Source organism: Natrix helvetica (assembly GCF_964273705.1).
Source record: "Natrix helvetica genome assembly, chromosome: 14".
NCBI classification, from domain to species: domain Eukaryota; kingdom Metazoa; phylum Chordata; class Lepidosauria; order Squamata; family Natricidae; genus Natrix; species Natrix helvetica.
Window position 1 is genome coordinate 3,755,639 of NC_138564.1, and position 14,305 is coordinate 3,769,943.

At 46.7% G+C, this 14,305-nt stretch overlaps 1 protein-coding gene across 10 annotated transcripts in view; it reads right to left on the reverse strand.

The window, feature by feature from the left end:
* The window catches only part of NCOR2 (nuclear receptor corepressor 2), a 213,267-nt gene that overhangs the window by 155,299 nt on the left and 43,663 nt on the right, over window positions 1-14,305 (reverse strand). For all 10 annotated transcript variants that reach the window (XM_081966828.1, XM_081966827.1, XM_081966826.1 and 7 more), the window contains exons 4-6: window positions 11,467-11,638; window positions 9,108-9,287; window positions 7,634-7,747 (exon numbers count right to left, since the gene is read on the reverse strand). In XM_081966828.1, coding sequence (XP_081822954.1) covers window positions 7,634-7,747; window positions 9,108-9,287; window positions 11,467-11,638 — 466 coding nt within the window. The remainder of the gene's footprint in view (window positions 1-7,633; window positions 7,748-9,107; window positions 9,288-11,466; window positions 11,639-14,305) is intronic.

The following is a 14,305-nucleotide window of genomic DNA, read 5'->3' on the forward strand; positions in this document are numbered from 1 at the left end:
TTAGATTAGCAGCTGGTGAGGAAAAGCCCATTATACTCACTCAACAATAATAACCTCAGTTTGCAGAACTCCGGAATGAGAACGGAAAAAGAGTGCGGAAAAATGAACGTTTGCCCCCCCCCTCCCCCCCCGTTGTGAAGGGGACGATCTGCTCCTCCACAATGCCACAAGGCAGAGCTCCAAAACAGGAGCTGTACCTGGGGAGCATTTACACAACCAGACAACCCCCCAGTGGCTGCCTCTTGCATTACCAGATTGGGTCTGCAGGTTGCAATTTTAGTCTGTGTGGTGTGTGTGTGTGTGTGTGTGTGTGTGTGTGTGTGTGTTGTGTTACAACCACTGGTATGCCCAAATATAGGAGGGAGCTCACTACTCCCTCTTTCTGTCCTTCGGCTCATTACAGAAGACCATCCAGGCAGAAAACCATATTTTTATTTTTAATGTTGCCTTTGCTATGTTTGTGTTGTATTTGTGCTGATAAATAAATAAAGGGAGACTAGTATAGATCTATTTCAAGCTATAGTAAGTGTATGGCTAGCTGATGAGAGCTAAATAGCTTGAAATAGATCTATACTAGTCTCCCTTTATTTATTTATCAGCACAAATACAACATATATATATATATATATATATATATATATATATATATATATATATATATATATATATATATATATATATGTATGTATATAGTCATACCAGGGGTTGTAACACAAATACATATATATATGTACTGATATGTACTGATATATATGTACTGATATGTACTGATATATATATATATATATATATATATATATATATATATATATATATATATATATATATATATATATATATATATATAATCAGTACAAATATAACATATTTGTTACAGTTGCAGTACAAATATAACATTACCAGTACAAATATAACATATATATATATAAAGTATACATCCATATTATGGGTGCACAGTGTTAGATCTGAGCATCATTCCTATTGATCCAATTTACCAACAATATTAGTGTTCTTTTTCACACTCATCGAATGTAAATAATTCTCTTTGTATTATTAAAAATTTACATTAAAAAAAAACGCTAACATCTATAAGCCTTTAATCTTTCTATCTATTATTCTTTAGAAAAACATATTTCCTCTATCTAATTTGTTTCCGATTCTCCAACTTACAATCAAGCTACGTTCCTATTTAGAAATATGGTAATATATTGGAGGTTGCAATTTTGACGTGCGGACACAAACAAGGGAGGAGGAGGAGGAGGAGGAGGAGGAGGAGGAGGAGGAGGAGGAGGAGGAGGAGGAGGAGGAGGAGAAAACCACGAAGGACAAATCTTTGCCAGCCTGCCATAACTGCAGGGAGCCAACTTGGAGTCATCTAGCGCAAACAGACACAACAAGCCAGGATGCCCCATCCAACTAGAAGGGGCTGGAAAGGAACGCTCCCCCCCCCAAGGTCTTAGGCAAAACTTTCCCGCTGGTAAAGGAGAGTATTTGTAGCTCAGGTGGGTCCTTGATGCTCTCAGAGGTTATTTTCTCAACCAACCAGGGTGTATCATCAGTGCTAGAAGGGAGGAGGATTTTGCAGAATGGAGGAAGAGGAGGAGGACGGTGGGGTCCTTGATGCTTTCTGAGCTTGGTGGTTTTCTTGCAAATGTTTCATTACCCCTTTAGGTAACATCATCAGTGCTAGAGGGAGGAGGAGGATTATTGTGGGGTCCTTGGTGTTCTCTGAGCTTGGTGCTTTTCTTGCAGGCATTGAATGACCCAACTAGGGAACATCATCAGTGCTCCTGCTGCTGCTGCTGAGCAACCAATGATCTTACCTTATTTGGGCAATGAAACATCTGTAAGAGAAACGCCAAGCTTGGAGAGCATCAATGCCCCACCCTCCCCGCCCAACAAAGTTGGGAGACTGGAGTGCCATTGGTCAGAAATGGTGTAGGATCTCCTGCATGGGCAGGGGGTTGGAATAGATGACCTACCAGGTCCCTTCCAACTCTGTTAATCTGAATATATCTAAGATGATCAAAGGCCTGGAGGCTAAAACATACGATGAACGGTTGCAGGAACTGGGCATGGCTAGTCTAGTGAAGAGAAGGACCAGGGGAGACAGGAGAGCATCTTCCAATATTTGAGGGGCTGCCACAGAGAGGAGGGGGTCAAGCTATTCTCCAAAGCCCATGAAGGCCAAAGAAGGAATAATGGATGGGAAATGAACAAGGAGAGATTCAACCTGGAAATAAAGATAAATTTCCTGACAGTGAGAACAATCAACCCATGGAACAGACGTTGCCTTCGGAAGTTGTGGGAGCTTCATCCCTGGAGGATTTCAAGAAGAGACTAGACTGTCCTCTGTCAGAAATGGCGTTGGGTCTCCTGCTTGGGTGGGAGGGCTGGACTAGATGACCTACAAGGTCCCTTCCAACTCCACTATTCTGTATTCAATGGAATAGAAGTTGCCTTCGGAAGTTGTGGGAGCTTCATCCCTGGAAGCTTTCAAGAAGAGACTGGACTGCTATTTCTCAGAAATGGTGTAGGTAGGGTCTGCTTGGGCGGACTAAATGACCTCCAAGGTCCCTTCCAACTCTGTTAATCTGTTAATGTATAAATTGGTCAATGCAAATTGTATTTGGCAGCAATTAGGTTTTGTTTTTTAAAAAATGAGGGACGGGGTGTGTGTGTGTGCTCAACCTTCTGTTCTTCGGCCTAGAGCAATGTATTTATAGACCTTTCAGGAACAAAAGAGATACAAGGGAAGAGGCAGAAAACAAATTGAAATTCAGGCATATCGATTGTTATTGAGAGTCCCAAGAGAGTCCCAGAAAGAGACGGTGCCTCTTTTCTCTGGCCGAGAGGCATCACATCCAGTTTTTCAATTTTCTTTTTAAAAAAGAAAGGAAAGGAAAAGAAAGGAAAGGACAATAGAAGGAAAGGTGGAAAGGAAAGTGAAGGGAAAGAAAGGAAGATAGAAGAAGGAAAGGAGGAAAGGAAAGAAGGGAAGGGAAGGGAAAGAAAGGAAAACAAATAAAAGGAAAAGAAAAGAAAGGAAAGGAAAAGAAAGGAAAGGAAAAGAAAGGAAAGGAAAAGAATGGAAAGGAAAAGAAAGGAAAGGAAAAGAAAGGAAGATAGAAGAAGGAAAGGAGGAAAGGAAAGAAGAGAAGGGAAGGGAAAGAAAGGAAAACAAATAAAAGGAAAAGAAAAGAAAGGAAAGGAAAAGAAAGGAAAGGAAAGGAAAGAAAAGGAAAAGAATGGAAAGGAAAAGAAAGGAAAGGAAAAGAAAAGAAAGGAAGATAGAAGAAGGAAAGGAAAGGAAAGGAAAGGGAGGGGAGGGGAGGAAGGAGAGGCAGTCCTCGTCTTAAGACCTTAATAGAGCCCAACATGTCAGTTGTTAAGTCAGGCATTTTCTCAGTAGGTTTTGTCCCTATTTTACGACCTTCCTTGCCACCATTAAGCGAATCCCTGCCACTGTAAAACTTAGTCACATGGTTGTTAAGTGAATCCTTTGACGTTGCTCATCCGAAGGTCGCAAAAGAGGATCGCGTGACCCCGGGACTTAGCCACGGTCATAAGTGCAAGCCCGTTGCCCAGCGTCTTGAATTTTGCACAGGGGGCCGTGGGGATGTTGCGACGGTCGTAATGCGAGGACCGGTCTGAAGTCACTTTGGGGGGAGAATGTTACTGCGGTCATAATACGAGGACCGGTCGCAAGTCACTTGGGGGAGGATGTTACTACGGTCATAATATGAGGACCGGTCACAAGTCACTTGGGGGGGATGTTACTACGGTCATAATGCGAGGACCAGTCGCAAGTCACTTTGGGGGGATGTTACTACGGTCATAATGCGAGGACCGGTCGCAAGTCACTTTTTTGGGGATGTTGCAACGGTCCTAATGCGAGGACCGGTCGCAAGTCACTTTCAACCGTCGCTAAACAAGTAATTGTAATTTCGAGGACTACCTGTGAAGCAGGCGTTTTGAGCAGGAAATGGGCAGCGTCTCTCCTGCCTCCCCCTTTCTCCCTTCGGTTGAGGTTTTCAAGAAAAGACTGGAGAGCCGTTTGTCCAGAAATGTATAGGATTTCCTGCCTAAGCAGGGGGTTGGACTAGAAGACCTCCAAGGTCCCTTCCAGCCCCCTTATTCTATGTTCTCAATGCAAACACTGCATGTTTCCTCATCACCACAAACACACCACAAGCCTCCTGAGATCTGGACAGCTGAAACAAAAAACCCTATTGCAATGGTACAGGGTCTCCTGCTTGTGCAGGGGGCTGGAATAGAGGACCTCCAAGGTCCCTTCCAACTCTTGTTAACTGCAAACCCCAGAGGGAGGAGGACTGTGCTTCCAAAAATGGGCAAACCTGCCTTTTAATGGCCTCTTTCACTCCTTCCCTTTATTTTTCTTGACACAGCAGAAGTGCAGGAAAGGGAGGGGGAGCTGCAGAAAAGATGCGGCAGCGGCTGTCCTCGCATGAACTCGGCAGCGGCGGCTGCAGGAGAACGGCTGCCAGCACCGGAGAGGAAAAACTGGGAGGGGGGAGAGGGGGAGAGAGAGGAGAGAAAGAGAGAGAAAGAGAGGAGAGAGAGAGAGAAAGGCAGAGGGAGAGGGGGAGAGAGAAAGAAGACAGAGAGAGGAGAGAGACAAAGAGAGGAAAGAGGAAAGAAAGAAGAAAGAGAAAAAGAGGAGAGACAGACAGACAGAAAGAGGGAGAGGGAGGGAGAGAGGAGAGGAGAGAAACAGAGAGAAGAGAGAAAGAGACAGACAAGGATGGAGAGAATCAGAGAGAGAAAGAAAAGAAAGAGAAAGAGAAAGAGAGAAGAGAGAAAAGAGAGGAAGTGAAAGGGAGAGGAGAGACACAGAGAAGGTGGAGAGGAAGAGAGAGAGAGAAGAGAGAGAGATGGAGGGAGAGAATGAGAAAATGAAAAGAAAGAGAAGGGAAGAGAGAAGAGAGAGAGAGAGAAAGAAAAGAGAAGAGAGAGGGGGAGAGAGAAAGAGAGAGGAGAGAAAGAGAAGAGAAAGAGAGAGAGGAGAGACAGAGAGACTGGGAGAGGAAGAGAGAGGGGGAAAGGGTGGGAGGAAGAGAGAGAGAGAGAGAAGAGAGAGAGAGACAGAGAGGGAGAATGAAAAAAAGAAAAAAGAAGGGAAGAGAGAAGAGAGAGAGAAAGAGAAAGAGAGAGAAAAGAGAAGAGAGGAGAGAGGAGAGAGGGAAGAAAAAGAGAAGAGAAAGAAAGAGAGAGGAGAGACAGAGAGGGGGGAGAGGAAGGGAGAGGGGGAGAGGAAGAGAGAGAGAAGAGAGACAGACAGAAAGAGAGGGAAAGAATGAGAAAATGAAAAGAAAGAGAGGGGAAGAGAGGAGAGGAGAGAGAACGAGAGAGGGGGGAGAGAGAAACAGACAGGGAAAGAATGAGAGAGAGAAAAGAGAAGAAGAGAGAGGAGAGACAGAGAGAAAAAGAGAGGAGAGAAAGAAAGGAGAGAAAGAGAGAGGAGAGACAGAGAAAGAGAGGAGAGAAAGAGAGGGGGGAGAGGAAGGGAGAGGGGTGGGAGAGGGGGGGTAGCAGGGGAAGGATGAGGTCAACTCCCAAAAAGGAAGCTGACAGGCGTTCGCTCCAAGGCAGGCGAGGGAGGAGGGAGGGGAGGGGAGGGGAGGGGGAGGCCAGGAACAACTGCAGAGCTTTGGGGACAAATGAAAAATAATCCGCTGGTCTTTGCCAGGTTCCTTTTGCAATGCTGAGGAACGCCTATTCAGAACACAGAACAACAGCCCTGGAAGGGACCTTGGAGGTCTTCTAGCCCACCCCACCTGCCCTGCACCAGTCCAGACAAATGGCTGCGCAGTCTCTTCTTAAAAAACCCCCGTGTTGGAGCACCTAAAACTTCCAGAGGCAACTTCTGTTCCACTGGTGAATTGTTCTCACTGTCAGGAAATTCCTCCTTAGTTCTGGATTGAAAGTCCATGGAGCTTCTCCATAAGTCCCGGTTGTCCCAAATGGGCTTTTTCAGGAAGCAACAGGACTTTCTGGGGGGTTTCTTTTGAAGGCATTTCGCTTCTCCTCCAAGAAGCTTCTTCAGCTCTGATTGGATGAGGGGGAATGGAAGGATTTATATTCCTTGCTGGTCATTTGCATCCTTTTAGAGGGTCGTTGAGGCCACTTGGAGGTTTTTTGGGGTCCTCGGGGTCACCTGAGTGGTGAAAATGCAGACTACAGGAACCATCTGCATCACTCAGGTGACCCTGAAGACACAGGGAAACCTCCAAGCGGCCTCAACGACCCTCTCAAAGGATGCAAATGACCAGCCGTCTGCAAGGAGCATAAATCCTTCCATTCCCCACCATCCAGTCAGAGCTGAAGAAGCTTCTTGGAGGAGAAGCGAAACATCTTCAAGGTAAAAGAAAGAAAGTCCAGTTATGCCTCCTGAAAAAGCCCCTTTGGAATAACCACGCTGAGGATTGGCACCACACGGGCCCTATTCACACAACCACGGCTGACCCACTTTGCTAGTCTTCAGGGAAGGGACCAGGACCCAGGTGCTCTTGAGGGCACATAGTCGACCCCAACCCAGCCAATGAGCAAATGGCCTTTTCTTTAAGGTCCTCCCTCTATTCCCAGGGTGGAGTGGGGGTCTCTGGCATCCCCTCCCTCCTGGGAACAAAGCCAGGTGTTTAAAGACTCTTTAACATCCCAGTCAGAGTCAACAAGTGGGGGGCGGGGAAGGGAGAGAGCTTTTCCCCTTGTGTCTCCCATCCCCCCACTGATGGAGGAGGGGGAGAAGACTCCCAACAATGAGAAGCAAGTTGGTGGCCCCCTCAAAGGAGGAACTTTTAGTCCCTGAGAAATAGCTTGGATAATCTCATGAAGGAAAGGAATAGGGCAATAATTTATTTCAGGTTATTGTTCCCTCCCTCCCTCTCCCTCTCTCTCCCTCTTTCCATCTCTATCCATCCGTCTGCCTTCTGTCCATCTTTCTATCCATCCATTTCTCTGTCCAACCATCCACCCTTTTTTCACCCATCCACCCTCCATCCATCCATCCCTCAATCCATCCTTCCCTCCTTCCCTCCACTCACCCATCCCTCCATCTATCCCTCCATAACTCAATCCACACCTCCTTTCCTCCTTCCACTCACTCACCCATCGCTCCATCCATCCATGCCTGCATCCTTCAATCCATACCTCCTTTCCTCCCTCCACTCACCCACCCATCGCTCCATCCATCCATCCATACCTCCTTTCCTCCCTCCCTCCACTCACTCACCCATGCCTCTATCCATCCATCCATCCCTTCACCCACCCACCTATGCCTCCATCCCTTCCTCCCTCAATTTATCCATCCATCCATCCTTCCATCCCTCAACCCACCCATGCCTCCATCCCTTCCTCCCTCAATTTATCCATCCATCCATCCTTCCATCCATCCATCCCTCAACCCACCCATGCCTCCATCCCTTCCTCCCTCAATTTATCCATCCATCCTTCCATCCATCCATCCATCCCTCAACCCCCCCCCCCATGCCTCCATCAATCCATCCACCCCTCAATTCATCAGTCCACCCACCCCTTCCTCCCTCTACCCACCCATTCACATCCATCCACCCTGGTTTCCAAACTGTAACCCGGGTTCAAGAGGGCAGCTCACCCGATTCTCGTCGTAGATGATCTGGACCAGGCTGCGGTGCTTCGACTCCAGCGGTGGAGGAGAGATGGATTTCTCGGGCTCCAGAGGTTTGGCCGCTTCTTCCTCCAGCTGTTGCTGTAGATAGAAGCAGAGGAGCAATCGAAAACAAGGTAGGGGGCGCTCTTTGGAAGCCCCCCCCCCCCCCCGAGACCAACGTCCTATTCGCCTCCCTACAAATTGCCATAAGGGCAATCCTCGACTTACACGGTGGTTCAAAGTTACGACAGCCTTGGAAGAAGCGAGTTATCACTCCAACCGTCGCAACAACCTGTCTCGCCTTTATGACGTTTGCAGCGTCCGACGATTGTGAGTTGCCAACTTCCCCAGCTGGCATCCTCCAAAGCAGAGTTCTCCATTGGGGAAGGGTTCATTTAACGACTGTGCGAATTCTCTTAATCACCCCCGGACAAAATGGTCTCAAAATCATAGCCAGTCATGTGACAACTCGCTTAGCAACCAAAATTCTGGCCCCAACTGTGGCCGTAAGTCGAGGACTGCCTGTCTGTGTGCATCTGGAAACTGCGGTCATTCAGCCCAATCCTGGGAAATGTTGGTTTTCTTGATGTTTTCTAGTTGATGCCTCTAAAAGCCACCGGTCTCCCCGTCACGCCCTCCCCGTGTTCTACCTGGCGGAAGGAAGTGATCGAGTCACAACTAGAACCCGATCAAAACGGATCTGTGTCTCTGACCGAATCCATTCTGGACCTTCTTGGGTTGAAATCCGTATGAAAAAACGCCTCAACCGGTGTCCGTAACGTCAGTTTGGGGGAGGATCTTTTTTTAATTTTAATTTATTATTTTTCCATCACCACTCTTACCTCATTTTACAGTGTGTCATCTTTTGTGTCATCATATTTAACAGTTACATCGTGTTTAATCCATTTTTATCTCGCCTTTCCATTTACATTTCAATGACCTTTCAATTCAGCTCCTCCCCTATAATTCTACTACCTTCTTTTTTTTCCCCTCCCCCAAATTATTCCACTTTCTGTTTCTTTTTGTCTACATTCATTTTCTATCCAGCGGTACAAACATCCCCATGTCTTATAATACTCTGATTCTTCCTTCTCTTTCATTGCCAACGTTAACCTGTTCATTTCCCCACGGCCCAATATTTTTAAAATTACCTCTCCCTCGGGGGGGATTTTTTTCCATTTTCCAATTTTGTGCAAATACAATTCTAGCTGCAGTTATCACGTGAATAGTTAAATATGCATTTTCTTTACTCTTATTTCTCTGGTGAAATACCCATCAAAAACAATTTAAATCAATGTGCTGCTCTATCGTCCTTTCCAATCACATGCAAATTTTTGCCCAATATTTTTTTGCCTCTGCGCGTGCCCCCCACATGATAATATGATCCCGGACATGCCTGGTGACACTTCCAACCCTTGGTTAATTTATCGTTAAAGTTTGAGGAGGAGGATCTTGCTACCTGCTTTTTCCTCAACTTGGAGATCTGCTGTTCCACCATGGTGATCTCTCGGTCCACGCGGTCCATGTTCTGGATCAGCTCCTCCTTCGAGAGCCGGGATGGGAGGAGATCCAGTTCCGAGTCAACATGGGCAGAAGGGATGGGAGAAACGGGCTCCAGTTTCCCAGCGATGCCTCGGTCCTACAGATGGAAAGAGGAGAATGGAAGCTCCATGAGAAGAAAGCTTCTTCTAAGGAACTTCTAGGAGAACTCAAGGAGTGGCCTTCTTGAAGACCCAACGCTTCCGTCGTCTGAACGCAGCCAACTTGGGCCTGTTGACTTGGCCACTGTCCTTCACTCCTCACTCAGACCCTCCTCCTTTCTCCAGCTGACTCCATCTGTAACCTTAAACCAGGGAGAAGCTGCCTGGCTGGCCCTCAAAACAGCTGCTTCCTACCAGGAGACCTCGTCCAAGTTGGCCATCTCGATTTCTGACGAGCAGGAAAGAGAGACAAGACCTCCATTGTTCCACCACACCAACTGTCACTCCCTCGGTGTCCTCCAGAAGGGACCACACCATTAGCCTCTCCTCACAACTCGACTTCCTTCTTTGGACAGCTGGCTGGTTGTGGGGGCAGGAGAGATGGTTTCCTTCTTTGAAGCACCCAGAAGCCAAGTCTCTCCATCATTGTGGGAGGCCTACTGGGCATCTCCGATAACCTACTCATCCCCCTCCACTCACCCTCAACGGGGGAGGATTTAGCGATCTCACCTTCTGCCAACATTCAAGCATGACCAACCTCCCACTCGGACAAACCATCGAACAGTAAACAACAGCTCGATCAAGGAACCACCAAAAAATACTCCCACCAACACAAACAGGGGAAGCCACTTGTATGTAAACAGACAGCAAAGCCCACACATTCTTCTAGCACTGATGATGTTACCCACTTGGGTCATGAAATGTCTGCAAGAAAACAACCAAGCTTAGAGAGCTCCAAGAATCTCAAGTCATCATCACCATTGTCCTTCTCCTCCACCTCCACCTCCTCCTCCTCCACTACCACCTCCCCATCTCCTTCTCCTCCACAAACCCCACTCCCTTCTAGCTCTGATGATGTTACCCAGTTGGGTCATGAAATGTCTGCAAGAAAACCACCAAGCTCAGAGAGCTCCAAGGAACCTACAGTCGTCTTCCTCCTCCTCCTCCCGTCTTCTCCTCCACTCCACAAACCCCATTCAGTTCTAGCACTGATAATATTACCTAGTTGGGTCATGAAATTTCCACAAGAAAACAACCAAGCTTAGAGAGCTCCAAGAATCTCAAGTCATCATCACCATTGTCCTTCTCCTCCTCCTCCTCCACTACCACCTCCCCATCTCCTTCTCCTCCACAAACCCCACTCCCTTCTAGCTCTGATGATGTTACCCAGTTGGGTCATGAAATGTCTGCAAGAAAACCACCAAGCTCAGAGAGCTCCAAGGAACCTACAGTCGTCTTCCTCCTCCTCCTCCCGTCTTCTCCTCCACTCCACAAACCCCATTCAGTTCTAGCACTGATAATATTACCTAGTTGGGTCATGAAATTTCCACAAGAAAACAACCAAGCTTAGAGAGCTCCAAGAATCTCAAGTCATCATCACCATTGTCGTCGTCCTCCTCCTCCTCCTCCTCCTCCTCCTCCTCCTCCTCCTCCTCCTCCTCCTCCTCCTCCTCCTCCACCACCACCACCACCACCACCTCCACCACCACCACCACCACCACTACCACCTGCCCATCTCCTTTTCCTCCACAAACCCCACTCCCTTCTAGCTCTGATGATGTTACCTAGTTGGGTCATGAAATGTCTGCAAGAAAACCACCAAGCTCCTCCCCCATCTCCTTTTCCATTCTACAAACCCCACTCCCTTCGAGCACTGATGATGTTACTTAGTTGGATAATGAAAGGTCTGCAAGAAAACCACCCAGCTCAGAGAGCACCAAGGACCCCACAATAATCCTCCTTTCTCCTCCTCTTCCCAATCTCCACTCCCTTCTACCACTGATGATATTCCCTAATTGGGTCATGAAACGTCTCCAAGAAAACCACCCAGCTCAGAGAGCCCCAAGGACCCCACAGTCGTCGTTGTCCTCCTCCTCCTCCCTTTCTTCTTCTCCTCCATTCCGTAAATCCCACTCCCTTCTAGCACTGATGATGTTACCTATCTGGGTCATGAAACGTCTCCAAGAAAACCACCCAGCTCAGAGAGCACCAGGGACCCCACAGTTCTATCCTGAGCTATAAATGTTCTCTTCTATCAGTTGAGGACTATAATGGGCGGGCTCTATTACTGTCGTAATTCGAGGACTCCCTGTACACCTTCTTCTTTTTCCAGCTTACCCTGTAGAAACCCTCCGTTGCTCCGTGGCTGAGCAGGGTCGGAGGCCTCAGCAGCGGCTCCTGTAACAGCTCCATCCGAGGCCGCTTGGTCTCAATGAACTCGATTTCCGACTGCTTGCTCAGATCAGAGAGATACGAGTGGGACTCGGTCCGAGCATGCGTCTCCTGGGACCTGCAGGGAAGAGAGAAGAGATTGGGCCGAGGAGCTCCAAGCCGATCGACTTGAAATGTTTGGTGTTTTTTTTTTAGGCCGTTTCTCCCAAGACGATTCGTAAAGCCGTCTTTATTCATCCCAAAAGGCAAACTCCAAAATCGAACAAAGAAAGCGACGAGAAAAGTTTTAAGAAAAAAATGCCTTGTATTTTATACTTAAGGTGGCTCAGTGGCTAAGAGGCTGAGCTTGTCGATCAGAAAGGTTGGCAGTTCAGCAGTTCGAATCCCTAGCTCCGCGTAACGGAGTGAGCTCCCGTGACTTGTCCCGGCTTCTGCCAACCTAGCAGTTTGAAAGCACGTAAAAAATGCAAGTAGAAAAATAGAAACCACCTTTGGTGGGAAGGAAACAGCGTTCCGTGCGCCTTCAGTGTTGAGTCATGCCGGCCACATGACCACGGAGACGTCTTTGGACAGCGCTGGCTCTTCGGCTTTGAAACGGAGATAAGCACTGCCCCCTAGAGTCGGGAACGACTAGCACATATGTGCAAAGGGAACCTTTACCTTTTATTTCATATTTATCAATAATGATTGGCTCCCTAAGAAATCTAACATCCGGGTAGGAGCAATGCAAAATATTAAATACTTTATTCATTAAACATGAAACTCAGCCAACTGAACATTCAAAAACGCATCACAAATACCAGTGACTGGTGCTAATGGCTGATACGGTTTGCTGCCAGCATCCTAGGTATCAACCAAGGACCTTCTTAAAATACAAGATGTTCCGAGTAGCGCAGTTTTTTGCAGTTCCGTTGGTGTTATTGCAGGAAGCTGCAATTTGTGGATGTATCTTGTAAAATTCTTGGACCTGGTGCCAAGTGCCCCGATGACAATGGGTATTACTCTTACATGCTTCGTCCGTAGCCGTGTAGTTTCGATGGCCAGGTCGCGATATTTCATGATTTTTTCCATTTCTTTTTCTTCGACTCTGGCATCTCCAGGAACAGCGATATCAATAAACTGTACGCTTCTGCCCTCTACCCACCGTGATCTCTGGCGTGTTGAGCTCCAAATGACAATCCGTTTGTATTCGAAAGTCCCACAAGATCTTCACCTTCTCATTTTCGATAACTTTTTCCACTTTATGTTCCCATGGCTTTCTGGATACAGGTAAATCATATTTTTTACATAATGACCAGTGGATTAATTTAGCAACTCGCTCGTGTCTAGCTTTGTAATCAGTTTGTGCGATTTTGCTGCGTTCACATATTAAATGTGAAACACTTTCGACTTTGTTATTGCAAAGTCGGCAGTTTGGGTTGTCAGTGGATTTTTGTATCTTCGCTTTCATGGCGTTAGTTTGCAGTGCTTGTTCTTGAGCAGCCAGTATTAAATCTTCCGTTTCTTTCTTGAGGGTTCCCATCTTAAGCCATGTCCATGTCAAGTTGTCATCACATTTTCCTTCAATGTTTTTCAAGTGCTGTCCATGCAAAGCTTTGGTTCTCCATCTATTTAATCTGTCATCCAGCTGTTTTCCCTTATATTCTGCCTTTGTTTCTGTTGTTTTTATGCTGTTCTCCGTTTTCACAGCCTGCAGCCATTTTTTCTGTACTTTGGTTCACATAATCATTCAAACTTCCTTTTTCTTCCTCTACAGTTTGATGGATTTGCAATAGCCCCCTGCCCCCTATTTTTCTTGGCAGGTACAACCTTTTTCCAAATAGCTGGCCTGGCTCAACCATAACTTCGTATCGCTCCTGATGGGTTTTTTTAATTTAGTAATTTTATTTAAGGGGATTTTAAATTGTGTTTTTAATTGTCTTTCACTTATAAGTCAACTCTCCTCCATGCACATAGGTATATGTCTCTGTTCTTTTTGTATATATGTTTGTCTTATGTGTATTTTTATTTGTTTTGATTGTACGCCGCCCCGAGTCCTTCGGGAGAGGGTTGCGGCTAATCAAATAAAAAATTATTATTATTATTATTATTAACCTGTCGATGTCACTTTGTGGATATAAAGCGTGGTACATATTCAAAAGTTTGCGTGTTTTCCAGCCCAGATTTTCCAGTTCCAATGGCTGGCTCTCTAAGAAATCTAACATCCGGGTAGGAGCAATGCAAAATATTGTTGTTGTTGTTGTTGTTGTTGTTGTTGTTGTTATTGAAGGCAAATATACATGTTCCAGGATGACGTTGTGAGATCGAAGGTGGGTCGGCCACCGGAACGAGATACTTATTCTTCCAAGCGTCTGGATTTATGCCAGAGCTCACCTTCAGTGAATTTCTCTCCACCGAAATACGGGATTTTGGGCATTTTTGTGAGTCGTGTTTCAGTAGAGAGAAATTACCTGAAGATGAGCTCTGGCAAAAATCCAAACGCTCGGAAGAATAAGTATCTGAATAAGAATCTGGTTCCGGTGACTGACCCACCTTCTGTTGTGGCCTGTCAGCCCATCAGAGGAGGGTGAGGAGGCGTGGGAGTTAGGGTCAGCTTCAAGGCAACCTGAGAACTCCAAGGGGGAAGAGGGAATGGAGAGAGACAGAGGCAGAGCCTGGGCCGTCCATCAGCCTTCAGTTGCAGGGTCAACAGCCCCCAGGTCTGGAGGTGGCTGATGAGGAAGAGGAGGAACATCTGTGTCCAGGGCCTGACGCACAGATGCACAGAAGGCAGAGGAGAGGAGAG